We start from the raw sequence: 24,712 nt of genomic DNA on the forward strand, positions 1-24,712 counted from the left end.
TCAATACTGTAATCTACTGTATATATGTAAAAGGCTAAGTACTCCTCACCTCTGAGGTGTAGTATTGCTAGTGACCACTAGAAGCCCTAGATGGACCAAATTGCTTCTTAACAGAAAGTGAAATCAGAGTGATCTGTTTCAAACTTCTTTGTTATGGACAGAGGGAGCTGTGGAGACAGAGATTGGAGGTAGGAGCAGATAGGGACTGAGCCATCATTTTGACGTTCTTTTACCTCGGTAACATTCTCAGAAGGAAAATTTTATAAACCCTAATCCTGAATGCTGGATAATTCTACTGACCGCTACATAGGGAATGGTTTCATTCCCAGCAATGTGCTTAGAGCTTTCAGACACAGTTATTACCTTTCCACCTTTTCCTTGCACCCCATTGGAAAGTGCAGAAACATGAGCGAAAGTTTTCCTACCATACTAAGTGGTATACTAATATGCGCAGCCATACATTGCGCTGCTGACCGGCGCCACATCTCCGGGACAACGGCGAGGGGGACCGGCGGGGGAGGAAGTGGGGATCACTTTTCCCAAGTATGGGACATGCGATCTGCTCACTAGAAATGTGAAGTGAAGGGTTAGGAGCAGTTTTTCATGAAAACTGCTCCAAAAGCCTTTGGTATATTTAGATGAAACTTAAATAATGGGAAAAGGGTGTAAAAACACCCCTCTTCACATTATTTTAGTAAAAATAGTGGGGCAGATGTATTAAGCTTGGTGAAGAGATAAAGTAGAGATAAAGTGGTAGGAGATAACGCACCAGCCAATTAACTCCCAGCTGTCATTTGCAAACACAGTTCATTGGATGGTGCTTTATCTCCTTTCACTTTATCTCTTCTCCAGGCTTAATACATCTGCCCCACTGTTAGTAAATGGGCCCCAATAGGTGGAAGAGGCTCATTATATTCTATACCAGTGGTTTCCAACCCTGGTCCTCAAGTACCCCCAACAGTGCATGTTTTGCAGGTCTCCACACAGAACCACAGGTGACATAATTAGCTCCACCTGTGGATCTTTTAAAATGTGTCTGAATAATGAGTGCACCTGCCGGGTGATCTGGAAAACGTGCACTGTTGGGGATACTTGAGGACCAGGGTTGGGAACCACTGTTCTATACTATGAAGAGGGAGAGGCACATTATAGTCTATAGCAGTGGTTCTCAACCCTGGTCCTCAAGTACCCCCAACAGTGCACATTTTCCAGGTCACCCAGCAGGTGAACAGGTGCACTCAATAGTCACTGACACATTTAAAAAGATCACAGGTGGAGCTAATTATTTCACCTTTGATTGTGTGTAGAGACCTGGAAAACCTGCACTGTTGGGGGTCCTTGAGGACTGAGGTTGAGATCCACTTGTCTATAGTATAAGGAGGCACATTCCATTCTATGGGGGAGGGGCTAATAATGTTGTGTCTAGTGGCAGCCAGACTCAGCGGCCTATGACTAGTATACATAACCATACTCCGTCATATGGCCTCACTTTCCCCGGCGGCACTGTGGGCTATGCCTCCGATAACCTTGTCCTACAGCTTTTCAATTATACCTTTTTGAAAAAAATGTAATATTTTTTTCCCCCCAGAAACTCCAAAGTTTGAGGTTTATTGCAGAAAAATCCCGGCTGAATGTTCAGTTCATCATGAAATGTATCATCAAGTGTCCAGCTTCCCCGACTGCAAGACCAAAGATTGCCTTCCTGGGGTCTATCTGAAAGTGGTAGCGTGCGAGGAGTCATCGGCGGAATGGAGCGACTTGATCGATATCAACAGCCAGGGTACACAGGTAACAGAGACATGCAGGGGCACATTGGTCACACCTTATAAAGATGACAAGATGTTGCAAATAGCAACCAATCAGATGTTTGTTAGAATTTTATGTAAAATAGCTGGAGTGTGATTGGTTCCGTCTATGGGAAATAATGTCCTCTTTAGAAGGTTTTATATATATACTCATGTATGCCTCTTACCATTTAGCTGGTAAGAGGCACACCTGCGGATCCCCAAGTGGATTTAGACCTCCTGGGGCCCTAGGAAAGATACCAGTTTGGGGCCCCCCTCAAACAATCCATAGGACTATATTTTTGCTTCTGATTGCAGCCGACATCGATAGAGTATCTTGGCGCATGTACAGTCTTATAAATGCTCGGCTGTGTGACCATCGGCTCTAGGTCTTTTGGAAGTAGCCTTAATACCTGTGTCACATTTACAGTAACCCGACTGCCCACATACTGTGGATGAGACCATTTTGTGTGTCAAATAGGTTTTATCCTATCAAAGAATATCAAAGGGAGTTTGGTAGTGTGGGCAGGTCATGTGATGTCATGATGTCACACAGTAGTCACACAATGCTCTTCTGGGAACATTTTGGACTGCCAGGATATATTTTTGGGACCTGCCGGGCTCTAGGCAGGCACCCAGGTTGCCTTGTAGAAAATCTGCTTCTGCCGCTTAGTGTAAGCTGGAGTGGCTGTAGCGAGGGAAGGGTTCGCTTACAGGCCACACCTCTCTCACGCATAGGTGAGTAGACTACGGCGCGGCGCCATAGTCCACCGTACATAGGCAGGTCTCCACTAACATGGTGCCTGTGCTACTTCATGTATTTATAAAACTCCTCCAGTCATTAAGAGCTTAAGGACAAAAGTGCACTACAATGTGGCATGGTGTATATCATTGCAGCAGACACGCACAGGAATCCGGGGAGACCTTTCCTCTAATTTCTAGTAATATTTATTTCATTGTCCCAGCAATAAAACACTGCAGTAATATTATGTGCATTGGTTTTGCAGGATGACAGCAGCTCTTGTCATGTGGACAGTCAGATTTGTTCTTACCATCTGGTATAACATGTCTGAGCCATACATGTGTTTGCATTGAGAAACTCTCTTGCTTTATCTGTCCGGCCTCGCTGAGAACTGCAGCGCAGGGGCCATCAAACAAAATAAATGTACATTATTTGTGACATTTCAGAAGCCTGTCAGCAATCTACGGGGATACTGCCTCGAAAGATTAACAGCATGTGCTTTATCCTGTGGACAGAACGTGCTTCTGAATTTTTACAGTGGAATTCCTCTACATGGCGCGATGTGACACTTATATATGTTATTTATTGTTTTTCTAGGTAGTCTTTCTTACCGGGTATGGTTACGTGTACGTGGATGTGGTTCAGCATTGCGGGGCTATAATAATCACCCTAGCACCAGAAGGAAGGACTGGCCCTGTATTAACGAGTCTCAACAGGTATGTGTAATGGGGGGGGGGGCGCAACGGTTGTACACACGATTACATTTGTCACCTACACTCGGTGGTGACCGCTACACTGCAGTCCAACGTGGAACCCAGAGTCTTAGGAATACAGTATGTATACGTAAGGCGCATGAATGAGGTCACTGGTTTCTAGTGATTTTATTGGTTGCAGACGTGTGAGTGTTAAACCCACAGTTTATTTCCAGAGTAAAGGAGTCTACACACTGGGAGACTGCTGAGCGTTCTGAGTGGTGCTGGATCGCATAGAACACTCAGCAAGATGGCTCAGCACACAGTGAGCGCTGTGTGCTGAGCGATCTGTCGGGGCCAGTGTTCTCCGGTGAGACCACTGGCTGTGGCCAGCGATTATAGATTGATCCAGCATGCTAGATATTAATCGCCTGGGGATACCGACGTGTGGGGCCACACCCTGTGTGTAGGCCCCATAACAGTGTAACTATACAATTTGACACTTCACCTTTACTGGCAGTTTTATCACTGAAGAATGATCAGCCCAGCACTAGCGATTGCACGCTGCAGCTCGTCCGGTGGCTAACAGCCATATTGTACATAGAGTAGCAAGCCGCTGGCTGGTTGTCATCGTGAATTGGAGAGTAGCCAATGTTTTACAAGGTAGCCAACACTCAGTTATTTCTTTTTAAACAGAGCTGTAGCACAGGTATTGCTAGTCATTTTGTATAGATACCGTATCTTTATTAGTTTCTATATACACTGTAACAGTATCTACAGTATACAGAACTTACCTGCCTCTCATCTCTCGCCATGGGATTCCGGGTGCCCCGGTTTCCTCTGACACCCCCAAAGTACAATATCTGGCTTCTGATAAATGTCTCTGTTGTGTAGGACCATGTTGTAAGGGGCAAAGGACGTCAACTGTGATTGGACAGAGATTCATGTGCATGATTAAAGAGTCTCTGCAACATTGGGCACTATACAATTAATCGATAATATGCCTACTGTAATAATAAGGAATAATAATGATAATCTTTGAAGTCTGGTTCTAGCAGTAGTCCATGCCTTTATGGCACAGACCACACATCTTTGAGCTTGAGCTAACTATTGCAAATGGATTCTTGTATACTTAGTGCATATCTTATCCCTAAAGCAGTGGTTCCCAAACTGTGTGCCGTGGCTCCCTGGAGTGCCTCAGGACACTTGCAGGGGTGCCCCAGGTTGGTGGTACAGGACCAATTCAAATTATTTATGGTTCATTTTTTATGGGCAAAACCAGTGCTGGTGGCTGCCAATCATAATATGTGTACAAACAGATGCTAATCCTGCCCTTTACCACATAACTGACCCTAAGGGTCGCATATAAACCTAATCTAATTAAATTTTTTGGAGGCATAGGGGTGCCGTGAAAAAACTCAGATACTCTCTAGGGTGCCGTGATTCAAAAAAGATTGGGAACCCCTGCCCTAAAGCATGACCAAAGTCTCAATTGGCCAACCATAAAAGATGGCCAGAGGTTCAGGACAGGTATATTCTGCACACTGCTAGATCGTGTATATAGTAAATGGTGTGTGTGTGTGTGTGTGTGTGTGTGTGTGTGTATTAATATTTTTTTTTTTTTTGCAAAATAGCCATTTAAAATTTATTTTTATAGGTTATTACTTTAAATTGTTCATTTTATATAAAACAAAATATGCTGAAGGAGAAGGACTGTATTAAATTGCCAGTTCTTTATGGCTCAGTGGAATCGGTACATCTGTCAGAATGAACTTAGGTCTACAATCATTAGGTCGACCCCATTAGGTCGACTGGCTGGAAGGTCGACCTGATTTAAGGTCGACATGGGCCAAGGTCGACATGACTTAAGGTCGAATTTGCATAAAGGTCGACATGAGGAATGTCGACTGGTCATAAGGTCGACGTGGGTTTTTCACTGTTTTTTTATCCGAATGTCGACACAATGAGAATCGGACCCCCGCATCGCTCGCTTCGCTCGCCCTAGTGGATGGTAGGGCATGAAATACCGCCTGTCGGCTCAAAAAACAGTGAAAAACCCCATTTCGACCTTATGACCAGTCGACCTTCCTCATGTCGACCTTTATGTAAATTCGACCTTAAGTCATGTCGACCTTGGCCCATGTCGACCTTAAGTCAGGTCGACCTTCCTGCCAGTCGACCTAGTGGGGTCGACCTAATGACTGTAGACCTCAGTGTAGTATTAGCTAGCCACAGCAATAGTCCAATGCCCAAGCTTCATAGTATGGAACCGCCATCTGGAGATTACTCCTATTGCACTGTATTTGCACTGTATTTCAAAGTAAGTTACTCTTTCACCTCCCAAACTTTTAGGGATTGAGCAGAGATTGTTGCAACATTTCAGAAAATGGGGCAGATGTATTAAGCTTTAACAAAAGATAAATGCAAGTTTGATAAAAAGAGATAAACGTCCAGCCAATCACCTGCCAACTGCCATGTTGTGTTTGAAAAAAGTGTTGTGTTTGAAAAAAGTCAGTAAGGAGCTGATTGGCTGGACGTTTATCTCTCCTTATCACACTTGAATTTATCTCTTGTTAAGGCTTAATACATCTGCCCCAATATTACCAATTGACATGGTGTTTTTTGTCGGTTGGCCTTAACTTAAAAATATAAAGGCAAGAACACATTTTGAGACTGAGCCCTGAATTCTCATGTCTGACATTTGCGTATAATTTATCTCATGAATGGTATAACATTAATTTTATTCTGCACAGGGCTCGAAGTCAGGGAATGCTGTTCAGAGTCTTTGTCTCCCAGCTCAGCGTGGGGATTTTTGATGACGTCACAAATTACAAGACATCATCTGAACTCATACGGTTGACGTTGGATAACGTGTATCTTCACCTGTCGCCGGTCAACTGCTACGTCAGACAGTCGTGTTGGGACATACAGACAGACATTACTTGTGGCATGCCCACGTTCTACAGCCTAGAGGTATACTGCGGAGATTTGCAACTGGACAACCAACTGTACAGCAAATCCCACTTCCATTTCCCCGTTCTGGTTTGCCAAGAAGAGAGAAGCGAATGTGCCAAATGGCCAAAAACCGTCATTCTCTACCTGTCCACCAAAGATCTAGAAGAATACAAGGAGGCTTCCTATCTCAAACTTTTCATCACTCTCTCCGTAGAGCAAGATGTCTATGATTTGAATGAGTTAAGCTTCGATTTGAAGCCATCCCGCGTTTATGTGGAGGACACATTTGTCTACTATGTAAAAACACTGTTTGACACTTATCTTCCAGACAACAAAATGCTGCAATACCAAGTCAGTAACTCCGGACCTTTCCCTCTGATACTACCGGAGCAAGTACGGCAGCATGCCTTAGCCCTGGTCAGCCCGGTGAAGCTCCGTAAGCTAACCGTGCAACCGGTGAATCTGTTGGTCAGCATCCACGCGTCCCTGAAGCTCTACATCGCCTCCGATCACACGCCGTTATCCTTCTCCATGTATGAGCGCGGCCCGATCTTCACCACTGCCAGGCAGCTGATACACAGCCTAGCCATGCATTATGCCGCTGGTGCCCTCTTCCGAGCAGGTGGGTACTCTGCTTTGCCGTGCTGGAATTGGAATGTATCTTGCTACAGTGACTTCTTGTGTACAAAGAACGGCAGAAATAAAACGGTATCTATATTTACAGTTACAGTTCTTCTCTACCTGGGGTTTCGCTGTGGGGCTTCTAGCACAGGGTGGTCTGTATCTCAGCATTGATATGCAGACCAGATCAGTGTTAGAAGCATCACAGCAGTGAGCGACACCCCAGGCAGGTAAGAGGAAACAGGTTATGGAAGATGCAGGGTGCTAGAATGAACACTGTAGTTGTTAGAATTTAATATTTTTGGGATGATTTTGGGTATTCAAACCGGAATTACGACTGTCGGAATCCCAGGCCCTTTTTTCGTCTGATCCAACGCTGACTCGACAGTCGGATTTCATTGTTCTTGCTGTTGAGTGGCTGAGCGTCGAAAAAACGGTCGCAGATTGTCCAAAAAAACGGCCGCGAATTCGACAACCGCGGCCATTTCCGACAAAACAGATACAACTTTTTGAAAAAGCCGGATCTGACACCCATCAATGCTCTCGCTAATGGCAGGATTGAATAGGTGAGTGCCGCTTTTTCCCCTGTCTGAAAATATCGGCACAAATTGAATACGCCCTATGGCTGCTACTGGTTTGCGTTTTAAGAATGTCATTGTTTTAAATTTGATATTCTGTCCAGAATTATATCAGCGATTGTGTATAATTACCTTTTAATCATTGACCCGTCAAGCTGTAGCAGTGCACAGTATCCCAGCAATCTGACTTTTGCCTTAGGCCAGGCATGTCTAACGTTGGCCCTCCAGATGTTGTGAAACTACACATCCCAACATGCTTTGCCACAGTTTTGCTATTAGAGAATGCTAAAACTATTGCAAAGCATGCTGGGATGTGTAGTTTCACAACATCTGGAGGGCCAACGTTGGACATGCCTGCCTTATGCCGGCCACACTTCAGACCAACTTTCCTCCAACCATCCAACTAGTTGGTTGGATGGAATAAAAACCTGGTACTGAAGAGGAGCAAATGGAATTTGTAACTAAGTCATTTGTTTGCCAAATCTGAAAATGGACAACAACTGACACTCAGCCAATGTATCTGTTTGATTTAAACAATTTCACTGAAGGTTTTTGTCCATTCTCCTGAGTTTGTGAGCAAATTGCTTATTGGCAGTTGCCCCCATACAGTACCAGATTTTCAGTCCAACCAACCAACTAGTTGGATGGTTGGAGGAAAGTTGGTCTGATGTGTGGCCAGCATTAGGCCTTAAATCCACCCTTACACAACACGCAGATTGTGGGTACACCCCCCTGGATAAACCCTAATAAATGTGGGCGGACCAGTTTATCGAGACACTAAAAAATGAAGTGAAATTCCCAGTTTGGGTGTCGTTCCCCTTTAAACCAAAGAAAGGCCCAGGGTCACCTGATATAGGATCATGTACAGATCCTCTCAATTAACATATTTGTGGAAGCCTTTCTAATCCCTTGTTAATATCTTACGGATGGAGTGTAGCGTTTACACTCCTATGGTATCGGAGTTGGGTTTTTGTTCACAGATGTCAGGTTTCCCTGTGACTGGAGCTAACCTGACAAGCATGTGGTGCCCAGAGATCAATGGTGTAGAAATGTCCTTAATTAGCAAAGTATTATGTTTAGTACCATCATGCTGGACCAAGTTACGGGTCACTGATCCAATTAATGTTAAACCTTGATTTTCACACACATTAATGGAATTTAGCTTGAAGTCTGATCAGATCAGACAGGCTCCTAATAGTTTTGACTTTAACCCCCTTCCCCTCCCTCACTCAGGGCCGCCAAGAGAAATTCTGGGCCCCGGTACAACAACTTCCTGGGGCCCCCACGGGTGGAGATCCCCGCACACTCTGCGGACCTTGTGTTACGCCACTGTTTCCAAGGTGGATACACGTACAAAAATTTACACTGTAATGTCTATTACACATGTCACACACCCATTACATATTATACCACATGCCATAATGCTCATTACACGTTATGCCACACACCATAATGCTCATTGCATATTAAGAAGTTAACATGTTCTGCCAGGGGTTAACATTCTGTGACAGGGATTAACCTGTCTGCCCTGATTTACATGCTCTGCCAGGGGTTAACATGCTCTGCCAGGGGTTACATGCTCTTTGCAAAGGATTTACACATACCCTCCAACATGGCCCATTTCATTAGGTACAAAATGCTCTGTTCCTGGACTTCCCTGCCAGTGGCAATTACAGATGTGAGCCTGCAGCACAGTCCAATATTCAAAAAGGGGGGGTCACATATACTGCCACCCCAAGCATCACTGTCCTGGACTCACTGGCAGTTGATGTGACTGCCCCTCTTTTTGGACTGTGCTGGAGTCCAACCTCTGTAATTACCACTGTCAGGGAAGTCCAGGAACAGAGCATTTTGTACCTAATGGAATGGGTCATGTTAGGGGTACTTGCCACCAAATAAAAAAAAAACCTGTGTGTCCAGACCAGGGCCCCCCTGACAGGCCCGGGCCCGGGTAAATTGTACCTGCTCCCCCCCTCTCTCGGCACCCCTGCCCTCACTGGAATGAGTGCACCTATGGAGCAGCAAGCTTTATCCATTCCATCTCCGAGAGATTTCCAACAATTCATCAACGCAACTCCGATATCTTCATCTAGGTGCCAAAAGTGTAACTTCCCCTGTCTACTAAAATACTACCATAGTCAGTGGTGTCAAACTCATGGCCCCCCAGCTGTTGTGGAACTACATTTCCCAACATGCCCTGCCACAGTTTAGCAAACCATTATATAAAATCGGTGGCAATGCATGCTGGGATGTGTAGTTCCACAACAGCTTGGGTTTGACACCACTGGTATAGATCATTTGCAGCTCATTATTGGTGGTGTAGGCCTCAGCCACAACAGCACACACATACAGCCTTCATGGGAAATACCCTGGCATTGGGTAGAAGTGAACCTGCTTTCTGTCCAGTATCTGTTGGCGGGGCCCACAAAGTCCCAGCATGCCTCGGGAAATGCCAAGACACAACGTCCAGGCCACTGGAGCAGACACGTCTAATGGTGGCCCAAGCTTCACATAACATCTGTAAATGTAATTATGATGTTGTGCTAGACCCTAATATTTCTTTCATTACATTTATAACAATGCTATCGTTCATTTTTAGACAGCAGTAAAGTAATTATAAGGAAATATGTTTTCTAGACTGTAACTTGGCGACCCAAATCTCTTCCCGCGTTTCACTGGGAGTTTCCTGGTGGTGGCGGCATGAAGGGCAAAAATAATGTGTATTTACAGAGGAGGACACTGAATGCTAATATATAGAGCACACTTGTCTACTCTATTTGGGAATGTCTCTGAGGGGCCTGAATTTTGTTGACCAAGAACACCCAAGAGAGCAGCATCTCCATCATCATTCTAGCCCTGCCTTTGCTGCGTGATGCAGGTTGCGGCATTTTCCAGCAGAGGCAGGGCATTGATAGCAGCTAATAGTAGGTAAGTTTTCGGTAGAACTGAAGGTGCCCTAAAGATGCAATTGCAGCTCCTAACCAGAGGTGTAAGGTCAAGGGGGATATGAGGGCATTGGGCCCAATAGGTTCCGTCCCCCATATACATTTGTTTGGCATGAAAAAAACGGTAATACAGTAGCATTTTATTTCACACCCCTCGTTCACACCGCAATCTGGACCCGGGATATTGCCGGGGGTAACCACAGCTGGTGCCTGGAGGTTCTCGGGAATGTGGCTTTCCCTATGCAGTGAACAGGAACATCGATTGGACGACACCCTGTAACCAGAGTTCATTTCTGAGCAACCCGTGTAGCTGGCAGGGTTGGATTCCCAGGTCACTGTACCCTTGTTAACTTTTTTACACTGATCTGCCACCCCGGGGTTTTGCTGTGGTTATACAAGGAGTATAGTTCAGATTGCTGAGCCCCACCTGGCACTTGGTAATGGAGGGACCATAAGACTCCTCCTTAGCACCGCAGGTAATTTACATACCTAGCGCCTCCCCCTTAGTCATGTAATTAGCATAGCTACAGTACAATAGCTTTGGGTCCCACCTTTGCTGAATGGTACAAGGCAGCTGTGACTGATCCATGGCTGGAGACCAAAGACCTGGTGCTTCATCCTGTCTGCAACCCGCAATGTAACTTTAAAACATCTGTGACAGCTACTTGGTCCCCTCAATAGCCTAATATATGAGGTTTTACAGAAACGTACATGGCCAGAATTGAAAAAAAATAAAAAAAATGCAGGAAACTAAAACCAATTTGTAACAAATTATTTTGTTGCTGAATAAAAACCAGCAGTACATTAACATACTTCTCTGTACTGAGATCATTGCATCTTGCGGTCGTGTCTGAGAACAAGAGATCACAATAGAGGAGTCTCTGCAGGACACAGGGATGGTTAGCGCAGCTGAGACAAAGCAGACATGGGTGCGTGCCAGGTCCCTAATGAGGCATAATTGTCTAAGACACTGGTTAAGTAGAAAACTAAAACAGATACACAACATTCCTTCTCTTTCCTAATAGACATCTCAGCTCTTGGAACGAGCGCGAGCAGCGTTTCACAAGGGGCTGGAACAACCTATAGCACAAGGAGAGAAACGTACGGTATAGCCGTGATCTAAGGTGGAACGCCCACCGGTCAGATGGTTTTATCCATCCTAAAGTGACCCTGCCAAAACCAATCTGCTTTAAAACACTAGTAACAGAGCTAATCAGCAGGAGGATGTCCCTGTTCTAACCGAATGGAGGTGAAATAAAACAGTTATTTGGCAGAAATAGGTTTTGGGGGTTTTTTTTTTAGAGGAAGCCATTTTTTTTCTATCATCCTGCTGCTTACTGCAGTGATTGTGTCTAACCTATATTGCAGGTGGCCTTATGTAAATACGCTACTAATACTATTCCCAAACTGTAGAACGTTTCACAATACATTGCAGAAGTCAGTGTGCTGACACATGGCAGGACTCGCGTTCCTGCACACCGCATGTAAACAGATGAGTGCTCCTGCTTATCTTCCCCCAACGCCTATCATCCCACCAACAAGGGGAACACACATCATTCCCTGTATCACATGTTCTTGTGGAAGTACAGAAGGGATTGATACAGCAAGGAGTCTCCACTCCCTTCATAGCATTACTGCAGTAGGACCCGGTGTATGGGGGCAGGATTGTTATTATTATCGTTTATTTATATGGCGTAACAAGGGTTCCGCAGCGCCACATAGATGAGCAAAAATACAAGAGAACAGTGATTGACAGTACAAATACAAGTTAGGACAAGTACATGGTAAATAAGAGACAGTTGCAGTAGCGGACAATGACGCTATTTTACCAGTCACAAAGATACAGTATGCAGTATTCTTAGAGAAGCACATGAGGAGAGAGGGCCCTGCTCGTGAGAGCTTACAATCTAACCGGAAGGTGACACAGCAGGGGTCGAAGTGAGCATGATCATAATTTTATAATGAGAATTGGTTAGATTTAACGAAGAAGTGGGTCTTGAGGACCTGTTTAAAGTTTTGTAGGGAGGCGGCAAGTCTGATAGAGAATTCCAGAGCTATGGAGCACAAGAATTACTGCTGGAACCAGTGACCCTACAAGAAGAATTCATGTAGTTCCAGATATAGTCAAGAAATCTAGGGGACTTCTTAAAAACAACTACAGTTTTGTCCCATTAATAATCATCCATTGTCCCAGCAGGTTTTTTTTCCAGTAATTTTTAAAGATTTTTCAACAGGGGTAATACAAAGAAAGTAAAGGGAGAGACATAGCCTCCAAGTTCAGCGGAGAGTCTGCAGTATACACCTGCCGACATACAGTAGATGTGTTCGCCAATCACATTCCTTTTGAAATTTTAAAGAATTTACTAGAACCGGATTAGTTGCTATGGGCAACACAGACACTTGTCCTCTTTATTAGAACGTTTGATGAAGCTCCTGTACCATAGAGTTCACCCAAAAGGCCCAGCTGTGAAAGACCAGGTATCGTGCTCTATCAGCATTCTAGGTGGCGTGGGCTACCAGCATTCTAGGCAGTGTGGGCTGCCAGCGTTCTAGGCAGCGTGGGTGACCAGCGTTCTAGGCATTGTGCTCTATCAGCATTCTAGGCTGCGTGGGCTGCCAGCGTTCTAGGCAGCGTGGGCTGGCAGCGTTCTAGGCAGCGTGGGCTACCAGCATTCTAGGCAGCGTGCGCTGCCAGCATTCTAGGCAGCGTGGGCTGCTAGCGTTCTTGGTGGCGTGGGCTACCAGCGTTCTTGGTGGCATGGGCTACCAGCGTTCTTGGTGGCATGGGCTACCAGCGTTCTAAGCGGCGTGGGCTGCCAGCATTCTAGGCGGCGTGGGCTACCAGCGTTCTAGGCGGCGTGGGCTACCAGCGTTCTAGGCGGCGTGGGCTACCAGCGTTCTAGGCGGCGTGGGCTACCAGCGTTCTAGGCGGCGTGGGCTACCAGCGTTCTAGGCGGCGTGGGCTACCAGCGTTCTAGGCGGCGTGGGCTACCAGCGTTCTAGGCGGCGTGGGCTACTAGCGTTCTAGGTGGCGTGGGCTACCAGCGTTCTAGGCGGCGTGGGCTACCAGCGTTCTAGGCGGCGTGCGATACCAGCGTTCTAGGCGGCGTGCGATACCAGTGTTCTAGGCGGCGTGCGATACCAGCGTTCTAGGCGGCGTGGGCTACCAGCATTCTAGGCAGCGTGGGCTGCTAGCGTTCTTGGTGGCGTGGGCTACCAGCGTTCTAGGCGGCGTGGGCTACCAGCGTTCTAGGCGGCGTGGGCTACCAGCGTTCTAGGCGGCGTGGGCTACCAGCGTTCTAGGCGGCGTGGGCTACCAGCATTCTAGGCGGCGTGGGCTACTAGCGTTCTAGGCGGCGTGGGCTACCAGCGTTCTAGACGGCGTGCGATACCAGCGTTCTAGGCGGCGTGAGTTACCAGCGTTCTAGGCGGAATTTGCTTACCAGTGTTATAGGCTTCACTGGTAGAAGAGGAATAGATAGGCATGTTTTGAAAGTAGCATGACATACATTTTACCATCACATTCAGTAACAGTTTAAGTTGCTGACCTTTTTGAGGATAATAAAAATAAAATGATTTAATGACCCTCACTCCTTTCACTATCCAGCCCACTAGCTGCTGTTTAGAAAGCCTCTCACCTCATCTGGGCCTGAGCTGTTTTGTTGAGGTGTAGAAATTTTGAGAGCCTTAGTTAAGCGGCAGCTGACAGGGCGATACAGTAGGGACCAGGATCCTGTATTGTAAAGGAGAAGCGTACACCGCGCCAATATGTCGTCACTCAGCAACCAGAGACACAAACGTGTCAAATTTAGGGGAAAACAACTACTTCTGGGCCAGCTGTACTGTAAACTGTTGATAAATTGATTCCCAAAAGTGAGGTGGGATAATCGGGTAAATTTGCATCACCACGTACAGATGACCTTGGTAGCGTGTCCAGTTTCTCTGTAAAGAAGTCTGGTAATTGTCATAAATGGGATTCTGGATGCGTTATTCTCGCATTCATCCAATATAATACACATCGGCGTGTTGATGACTAGTTTAGAGGCAGAACAACAAGGTACAGTGAAACATGAGGTCAGCGTCAATCTTGGAATAAACAGACGGATCTATCATGGGGTGTATATCCTATCCGAGCCTACGGTTTTTGCCGCATTACCACCATTTCCAAATGTTGCGCCCCGCTCGCTCCCTAGTCCCATAAGTAGCATAACTATTAGTGAAGCGGTTGCACGTGCAGTAGCGCAGTTGCCAGGTTGCGGCTGAGCAGTGTAACCGACAATAAATCAAGTGCAGTATTTTTACAATACAATCAGGTACTTTTAACACATCAGACTGCTGTCAAAGGTACAAATGTATTTGTCAACCCCAAAAAAAGGAGTGAAAAGACATGTACACCAATGTAGCCCCAAAAGAGCCTTAGAAAATAGAAATTCAGACATACAGTACTGTATAGACTAGTGTTTCCAAATCTATGTCCTCAAAGCTCCCTTACAGTCCAGGTTTTAGGGATTGAGACCAGGTTGTTCATTTAATCCTTTGAGTGCCAATATCTCTGTTTGAGATGTGCAAAATATCCACTAAAAATGCCAGCGTCTCACATTTGTTATATAAATTCAAATTAAAAAAAATGTGTAAAAAAAATATATTCTATTTCCTTATGAGGTGAACATTACAGGTCATTTTGCTGAATAAAAAAGTTTGCTCGGCAATTGTCACACCTATTTTGACAAATTCACTTGGCACTCACAAAGGGTTAAATTGACACAGGTACGAATTTAGCCACCTATACCCAGGTTAGAATATCCTTATTGCCAGGACTGTTAGGCAGCTCTGGGGACTGAGTTTGGGAAGAACTGATCAATAAAATTGCTCAATGATTCTGTTAAATAAATCATTTTAATATTTGGTGTGTACAGTATCCGGGATTATGCTATGAACAGGTCCTATCACAGAATTGGAACATTATATAGCAACAGTGACAAGTGGGGACAACCAGCACAAGTGCAATGATATTGTGGCTTTTCCCATGACGTGCATCGCTGGTTTGTGTCCAGATTGTGATTATGGATTGGACAAATCATGCGTATACTCCACGTCACCGTAATACTGGGCACCTAATACATTAGCTACAATATATCTGGTGGTTACGAAGGTAGATTAGGGATTTTTACCTTTGGGTGACTCCTGTATGTCTTACTGTATGTGCATGTATAGATATTATATTCTGTATATAACTGTTCTCGTTCCTTAGGCTGGGTGGTTGGATCTCTGGACATTCTGGGAAGTCCGGGAAGCCTGGTCAGAAGCATTGGGAATGGCATTGCCGACTTCTTCCGTCTCCCATACGAAGGTCTCACCCGAGGCCCTGGGGCTTTTGTGAGCGGCGTCTCCAGGGGAACCACGTCCTTCGTTAAACACATCTCCAAAGGTACATAATGACTGTGCAGTGTAGGGTAAGCAACCAGTGGGAACTACACATTCCAGCATGCCCTGCTACATTTTGAATATGGTCCAACAGTAAAACTGTGACAGGGAATGCTGGGATGTGTAGTGCCTCAGCATCTGCAGAGCTGCAGTTTGTCTACCCCTGGTATACAGCTATATATATATTGCGCTAGTGCTACTGAACAACCATATTTCATAGTCACAAATAAAACTATGTGAACCTTTTGCTAAATATTTAAATGACATTTTAATTATGTATTTAATGTTACTTAAAGATTAATATGGTTTTCCAGAAGCCCTGTGTAATACTTGTGGGTGTGAGAGAAGTCTCATGTGAAGTGGCTGTTGTTCACCTGTCACAACCTGGCTTATACACTAATACTTTAGAACCCAAATCCTTGTAGTCATATATATTTGTTTTGAAGTACCATGGCCGGCGGTGCGTGGGGGCCCTTACCAATATATAGTGTAATGTGTAAACTCTCCCAGAACCACCATTGTGGTGAACACACTGTAGCACCCCCCCCATTCACATTATGCCACAGTGCAGGTGATGCAGCTATGTGTGGCGGTTCCTTGGCGACCGTCCCTGGTTGCCCTGTTGTTAATCCAACTCTATACAGTTAATTGCTGTATTACTTATATCTCCTGTATTATGTGCAATGCTTTTGGTGTCTGTCATTTGCCTGAGTCCTGCTGGAGAAAGAGCGCTATAAAAATGAAATTATTGTTATTACAGTTTTGCAAATGAATCCGCAATCATTATAAAGAATGTAATCCATACTTGAAGTAACCCCTTTCTGTACCGAAGTTTGTGTCCAGACCGGCTTCCATGGTTACAGCGCGAATACGTGTTTTGATTTCTAAGAAAAATGTACCTTATGGTTTTTTTTTCTTTTTTGGGGGGGGGGGGGGGGGTACACAGGGTTACTGTGGGATGGGTGTCAATGCAGGAGCTGTGGTGGAGCCAAAATAAACATTTCAACCAACCTTTAAATGGGATATGGTCGGTTGGTCGACCTAAAGATAATCGACTGTCATTAGATTGATACCACTAGGTCTACATACTGCAAGGTTGACATACTGCAAGGTCGACATGGGACTAGGTCAACAGGATATTAGGTCGACATGGTCTAGGTCTACAGTCAAAAGGCCGACATGGGGTTTTTCACTGTTTTTTGAGCCGACATGTGCCGACGGGCGGTATTTCATGCCCTACCATCCACTAGGGCATGGTGGGAGAATGCCCGAAGCATGGCAAGCACAGTGGTGCACTTAATCCTGTGTCCATGTTGACTGTGTCGACATTTGTGTAAAAAAACAGCGAGAAACCCCATGTCAACCTTTTGACTGCCAACCTAGACCATGTCGACCTAATGACCTGTCAACCTAGACTAGTGTCAACCTTGCAGTATGTTGACCTAGTGGTGTCGACTATATGATCCGTACCCTTTTATATATGGCATGTGCCTATTCCGTTCCTAGTATTATAGATACAGCACCGGCTTATGCCATAGAGCATTACGACTGCGGATAGACCGTAATCAAACAAGACTGTTTATTAACAGAGAAATGAAGAGGTAACAGTGTCCTGGTCACAAGCTTACACCTATGGTTACTACTGTGGTGACTCTGGATCTGGAACGCTGGGATTTGGGGTACATATATCCCATCAGCACATCATACACATGCTCTCGCTGACTGATCACTGCAACCAGCCACAGCTGAGATTTTATTGCCATAATAGAGCGCACAGGTAATAAAAATAATGCATAAATCACCATTTGGAAATATTAATATTTCTGTGCGGTCATCTAGCAGGAAAATCCCCCACATACCAGGAACATTACATTGCCATATTTAATAAAAGGGTTCTAGTGTAAGCTCGTGTGAGTATACGATACACAATATATTCTTCCTTATAATATACCTCTTCTGTGGGAGCTTTCCAAAGACTGATCTGCTGCTGACACCCCTCCCTCAGGAGTAATGCGATGCTGGCTGTAGATGCGGCTTCACGTGATAAATGTGAAAACATTAAGGATATATCAGTATTCCTGCAGGCTGTTAGAAATCCTACCCGAGGCTGTTGCTTCTCCTACAGCATGGATGTGTAATAGTCACCCTTCAGTGGATGTGCACTATAAAGATGCAGTGAGAATATATAGAAACAGTGACATCTAGTGGCAGAAAGGTGGTAATTCTAATAACTGTACATGTATATTTATTTCTGGCACAAACTCCTTCTCCATTTATTGCAATGTACTGGATTACAGATGAATGATGGTGTTTTTGAAGGACGAGAGTGGCTCATTTTTGTGTTGTGTCTAGGTACATTGACGTCCCTCACTAACCTGGCCACTAGTCTCGCACGGAACATGGACCGTCTGTCTCTAGATGAAGAGCATTACAACAGGCAGGAGGAATGGAGAAGACAGCTGCCAGACAATCTCGGAGAAGGCTTGAGACAGGGGCTGTCCCGTCTGGGTATCAGTCTATTGGGTAATGTAACCTGAACTCTTCTGTGGCATTTACACACGAAATCTAGAACCGTCTTATTCTCAAAGTATTTGGGGTAATATACATGCCATAAACAGGAGAAGCGGTGCTAATTGTGCTCAATAAACACGTGGGATAATGGGCTTCTTACTGTAAATTATAAGGATATAAATAGTCAGCAAGGATCTTACTATTCATTCCAAAGTGTAAGACGGAGGGCCAAGTTTTTTTCTTCTATACAGGTGCTAGAGCTTTATAGCCGGAATTATTTATATTAAGGTGATCATTTTTATCACGTGTATGTTTTTGAATATTATTTGCAGGAGTTTATACACATATGCCTTGTGTATTATAGTTATTGTATGACAGGAAGTGAAGGGACAGTGAGTAGCTGTGGGGCGTTAGGGGAAGTACTGTAGAGAAATATATAATGTGACGCACTCTGGGCACAGTGGCAGGTGGGGCAGTACACATGCCAAACCAGTACACAGTTGTCCTAAGGCGAGCTCAGGGAGACCAGACGCCTGAAAGGTCCGATATAGGCCCTTAGCCTCTACCACCTCTGATGGGAGGCTATTCCACTTGTCCACTACCCTTTCTGTGAGGTAATTTCTCCTCAGATTTCCCCTGAACCTCCCACCCTTCTCTGCTCCATTCTATACATATTGAGATTTTTAGTCTTTCCGGGTAAGTTTTGTGATGTAGGCCATGCACCATTTTATTTGCCCTTCTTTGCTTCAGTCTCTAATGTATATAATTGTTACCTGCTTTAAATGACTGCTTTCTGGGAGTAGCCTGAAAAAGAGATGTTTCAGCAGTTAGGTTGTGGGTGCTCATGGGCCTTATTTTAGTTCACTCTTTCTGACAAAATCCTTCTTAGATGGACAAAACCATGTGCACTGCAGGGGGGCAGATGTAACGTGCAGAGAGCATTAGATTTGGGTGAGTTATTTTGTTTCTGTGCAGCGTAAATACTGGCTGCTTTATTTTTACACTGCAATATAGATCTCACCTTGAAGTAAAACCCCACCCAAATCTAATTCTCTGCACAAATTACATCTGCCCCACCTGCAGTGCACATGGTCTTGTCCATCTAAGAAGGATTTTGTCAGAAAGAGTGAATTAGAATAAGGCCCAATGTTCTTAGGCACCATCACACTTAAACTAGGAAGCTGGTAGGATGCAGGATAGCCGGACACTCTTTCTGGGGTGTGGGAGACTGCCCAATAAATCGAGAGCCTCCCGCAACTTCCAGGAGACTAGGTGAGCATGATGTATTTATATCCTTCTGGAGATAGGGCCTCCAGAACTGAACACAGTACTCTAGATGAGGTCGTACCAATGACATATACAGTGGCATTATTCTTTCTTTCTACTGCTGATCCTCTCATTATGCAACCAAGCATCTGACTGGCCTTCCGCATTGCTTTGTTACATGTTATGATGCTCAAGATTAGTTTTTCTATATCTCAACAGAAAAGAGCCTATTTATGAAGCCTGTTTGCAGGAAATCTGTATAAATTAAGTTACCCACTAATGTATTGTACACACACACAGGGGTTTATTCAATACAGCTGGCGAGGGGGTTAGACGGCGGGGATTGCCTAAAACAATAGATCCTCGCCGTTTAACCCCCACGCCGGCTGCTCACCTTATTCGACGCGCCGGAGAAATCGGCCAAACAGCAAGGCTCGCGGCTAAAGCAGGGAGCCCGCTGCATGTAGCCACGAGCCTCGCTGTTTTAGCGGCCACATACGCCGTTTCCCCCTCGCTCCAAAAACCTAGTGAGGGGGAAATGGCGTGTGCAAGGGGTCAGTTGAATACTGACCCTGTGAGCTGTGACAGCAAGCAGGCAGCCCTGCTCGCTGTCACAGCTCGCAGAAAGCATTGAATACACCCCACAGAGATGATCTGATTTGGACACGCCATGTCTTTCTCCCCTCTTCCTGGTCAGCTTATGGTTTCACTGCGGCGGGTTAGTGATGTACCCTAAGTGTTTTTTTTTTTTACCATAAAATGATATACAGTAAGTTCTGTGATTCTCAGAGCGTATTAACAACCAGTGCTCTAACGCATAGGATAAAAGCCATTTTGGCTAAAGGCAAAGTAAACAATATTAGTAGAGTATTCAGAGTTTAGTATCGTACGTTGTGGCCAATTGCTGGGGAACGCGGCCAAAATAGTATTAGAACTTTTTTTAGAATTGTAAATCATTTAAAGGGACAATATTATACCACATTAATAAGGAGACTGGGTTTTTACATGACTTTTATTATTCGTGGGTTTTTGTTCCAGCCCTCACATAACGTCAGCTGATATTGTATCACGTTATACATTTCTCCCTGCACATGTCCACATCATTTTGTCAGTTGTCACCATTATGTTTCTTAAAGGCAGAAGGAAACTATAGAAGGTAACAAAAATCCCAATTAACACAAGCAGATCCTACACTCTGGGCCTGATTCAGACTCCATCGCTGAGTGGTTATCAAAATAAAAACATCCCTGGCCATTCGTAAGTTGATCGACAGGCGCTGGGCATTTGGGGGCGGAACGCCACAGTTTTCTGGGAGTGCCTTGGAAAACACAGGCACTGCCGGCCGTTGGTAGGGTAGGCAGCTGATGTCAGCAGGGGCTGCGATGGCCAGGGGGGCCATCGCAGCCCCGAGTAAGACATGCATCCAAATAATCTCATTGAAAGTGTTCCTGTCACCTACACACCATTCCATTATGTGGGCGGAACTAGTTGCGGGCTATCAGTTTGTGAGAAACCAATGACATCACGGAGTTGCGGGGCTGCGATGGCCAGGGGGGCCATCGCAGCCCCGAGTAAGACATGCATCCAAATAATCTCATTGAAAGTGTTCCTGTCACCTACACACCATTCCGTTATGTGGGCGGAACTAGTTGCGGGCTATCAGTTTGTGAGAAACCAATGACATCACGGAGTCATTATAAAAGTATTCACGAGCCTTGAGTTACATTCATTGAAGTTCCGTCAGCCTTATGAATTGTAAGGATATCTTCTCAGCTGCTGTGTGTACATGTGTCCACCACAGAGGGGCTGCTGTGTGTACATGTGTCCACCACAGAGGGGCTGCTGTGTGTGTGTGTCCACCACAGAGGGGCTGCTGTGTGTACATGTGTCCACCACAGAGGGGCTGCTGTGTGTGTGTGTGTCCACCACAGAGGGGCTGCTGTGTGTGTGTGTGTGTCCACCACAGAGGGGCTGCTGTGTGTGTTTGTGTCCCCACCACAAAGGGGCTGCTGTGTGTATATGTGTCCACCACAGAGGGGCCGTTGTGTGTGCATGTGTATCCACCACAGAGGGGCTGCCGCTGTGTGTACATGTGTCCACCACAGAGGGGCTGCTGTTTGTACATCTGTCCAGCACAAAGGGGCTGCTGTTTTTACATGTGTCCAGCACAGAGGGGTGCTGTGTGTACATGTGTCCAGCACAGAGGGGCTGCTGTGTGTACATGTGTCCACCACAGAGGGGCTGCTGTTTGTACATGTGTCCAGCACAGAGGGGCTGCTGTGTGTACATGTGTCCAGCACAGAGGGGCTGCTGTGTGTACATGTGTCCAGCACAGAGGGGCTGCTGTGTGTACATGTGTCCAGCACAGAGGGGCTGCTGTGTGTACATGTGTCCAGCACAGAGGGGCTGCTGTGTGTACATGTGTCCAGCACAGAGGGCCTGCTGTGTGTACATGTGTCCAGCACAGAGGGGCTGCTGTGTGTACATGTGTCCAGCACAGAGGGGCTGCTGTGTGTACATGTGTCCAGCACAGAGGGGCTGCTGTGTGTACATGTGTCCAGCACAGAGGGGCTGCTGTGTGTACATGTGTCCAGCACAGAGGGGGCTGCTGTGTGTACATCTGTCCACCACAGAGGGGCTGCTGTGTGTACATGTGTCCAGCACAGAGGGGGCTGCTGTGTGTACATCTGTCCAGCACAGAGGGGCTGCTGTGTGTACAGCTGTCCAGCACAGAGGGGCTGCTGTGTGTACATGTGTCCACCACAGAGGGGCTGCTGTTTGTACATGTGTCCAGCACAGAGGGGCTGCTGTGTGTACATGTGTCCAGCACAGAGGGGCTGTTGTGTGTACATGTGTCCAGCACAGAGGGGCTGCTGTGTGTACATGTGTCCAGCACAGAGGGGCTGCTGTGTGTACATGTGTCCAGCACAGAGGGGCTGCTGTGTGTACATGTGTCCAGCACAGAGGGGCTGCTGTGTGTACATGTGTCCAGCACAGAGGGCCTGCTGTGTGTACATGTGTCCAGCACAGAGGGGCTGCTGTGTGTACATGTGTCCAGCACAGAGGGGCTGCTGTGTGTACATGTGTCCAGCACAGAGGGGCTGCTGTGTGTACATGTGTCCAGCACAGAGGGGCTGCTGTGTGTACATGTGTCCAGCACAGAGGGGGCTGCTGTGTGTACATCTGTCCACCACAGAGGGGCTGCTGTGTGTACATGTGTCCAGCACAGAGGGGGCTGCTGTGTGTACATCTGTCCAGCACAGAGGGGCTGCTGTGTGTACAGCTGTCCAGCACAGAGGGGCTGCTGTGTGTACATCTGTCCAGCACAGAGGGGCTGCTGTGTGTACATGTGTCCTGCACAGAGGGGCTGCTGTGTGTACATGTGTCCAGCACAGAGGGCCTGCTGTGTGTACATGTGTCCAGCACAGAGGGGCTGCTGTGTGTACATGTGTCCACCACAGAGGGGCTGCTGTGTGTACATGTGTCCAGCACAGAGGGGCTGCTGTGTGTACATCTGTCCAGCACAGAGGGGCTGCTGTGTGTACATGTGTCCAGCACAGAGGGGCTGCTGTGTGTACATGTGTCCAGCACAGAGGGGCTGCTGTGGGTACATGTGTCCAGCACAGAGGGGCTGCCGCTGTGTACATGTGTCCAGCACAGAGGGGCTGCCGCTGTGTACATGTGTCCAGCACAGAGGGGGCTGCTGTGTGTACATGTGTCCAGCACAGAGGGGCTGCTGTGTGTACATGTGTCCAGCACAGAGGGGCTGCTGTGTGTACATGTGTCCAGCACAGAGGGGCTGCTGTGTGTACATGTGTCCACCACAGAGGGGCTGCTGTGTGTACATGTGTCCAGCACAGAGGGGGCTGCTGTGTGTACATGTGTCCACCACAGAGGGGCTGCCGCTGTGTGTACATGTGCCTGCAGCTGCAGTTTGCACATCAGCCCGCCCTGGGTCTCATTACTCACTGAGGATCCTCTGCCAGGTTTATGTGACATCTGCGCTCCACTCAAGTGCTTTTCAAACACAAACAAGCAGCTCTTCTATCAGTGGCTAGAATGGGGCAATTCTCTGTCTCAGGCTTGTTCTGCTAGAACCCGTGGTGGAAATGTTCCTGTGTTCTGTGATTCTCCCTGACTGTGTAACGATCACACGATGCTCACCCTGAGCAATAGCAAAAATTATTATTTTTCTACTGGGAGAGAAAGATATAATCAAAAACTAGAAATGCTAGAAGCTTAGGAAATAAAATCCCAGAACTAATTGCCATAATGACAAGGGATGAACTGGATATTGTGGCTATTACAGAGACATGGTGCAATGAAAATCATGACTGGGACATAGCTATACCAGGATATACTTTATTTAGGAAGGACAGAATGGGAAGAATTGGAGGAGGGGTTGCAATATATGTGAAAAAAAGTATAAAGACTACCTAATACAAAGTATTGAAGAAAAAACTGAGGCCCTTTGGGTGACCATAGAAACAGGGGAGAAGGCGATTTTTCGTATAGGGGTGATCTACAGACCACCAGGTCAGGAAGAGGAACTAGACAAGAGCCTATTGCAGGACATCAATAAAATGGCATTAAAAGGAGAGGTGATAATCATGGGAGACTTTAATCTACCTGATGTAAACTGGGAGCTGCCTGTTGCAAGTTCCACCAGAAGTAGGGACATGCTGAATTCCTTGCAAGGAGCATCCCTCCAGCAATTGGTGAGGGAGCCCACTCGTAAGGAGGCAATATTAGACTTAATACTTACAAATGGTGACAGAATATCTGACATAAATGTGGGTGAAAACCTGGGATCCAGTGACCATCAAGCAGTATGGTTCAAAATAAAGACAGAGACTGACTCATCGCACACAAAAACAAAGGTGTTAGATTTTAGGAAGGCTGATTTTGTAGAGATGGGAAACTCTGTAAGGGATTCTTTGGCAGAGTGGAGGAACTTGGAAGGAGTGCAGGATAATTGGGAAAAATTAAAAAGTGCAATTCTAAAAGCAACAGAACTTTGTGTCAAAAGAGTTAGGAAAAACACACGAAAAAGGAAGCCATTGTGGTTTGCAAAAGAAGTAGCAAGTATTGTGAAAGCAAAAAAGTTGGCCTTTAAGAAATTTAAGAAGACGCAGAAGAATGAGGACAAAGAGGTGTATCTTGTTAGACAGAAGGAGGCTAAGAAGGTAATCAA

General features: G+C 46.0%; 1 protein-coding gene and 1 long non-coding RNA gene across 5 annotated transcripts in view; one reads left to right on the top strand and one right to left on the bottom strand.

Moving 5' to 3' along the window:
• The window catches only part of VPS13B (vacuolar protein sorting 13 homolog B), a 790,826-nt gene that overhangs the window by 742,379 nt on the left and 23,735 nt on the right, over positions 1-24,712 (top strand). For all 4 annotated transcript variants that reach the window (XM_083186988.1, XM_083186990.1, XM_083186987.1 and 1 more), the window contains exons 54-58: positions 1,589-1,788; positions 3,124-3,242; positions 5,972-6,795; positions 15,569-15,745; positions 18,094-18,264. In XM_083186988.1, the coding sequence (XP_083043114.1) occupies positions 1,589-1,788; positions 3,124-3,242; positions 5,972-6,795; positions 15,569-15,745; positions 18,094-18,264 (1,491 nt within the window). The remainder of the gene's footprint in view (positions 1-1,588; positions 1,789-3,123; positions 3,243-5,971; positions 6,796-15,568; positions 15,746-18,093; positions 18,265-24,712) is intronic.
• On the bottom strand, positions 106-17,903 carry LOC146080091 (uncharacterized). The gene is made up of 3 exons (XR_014474802.1): positions 17,693-17,903; positions 4,013-4,142; positions 106-167 (listed from the first exon to the last, which is right to left on the bottom strand). It is a non-coding gene; the product is annotated as an uncharacterized LOC146080091 (long non-coding RNA).

This window comes from Crinia signifera, chromosome 5 (assembly GCF_055691185.1).
Source record: "Crinia signifera chromosome 5, ASM5569118v1, whole genome shotgun sequence".
Classification (NCBI taxonomy): Eukaryota; Metazoa; Chordata; class Amphibia; order Anura; family Myobatrachidae; genus Crinia; species Crinia signifera.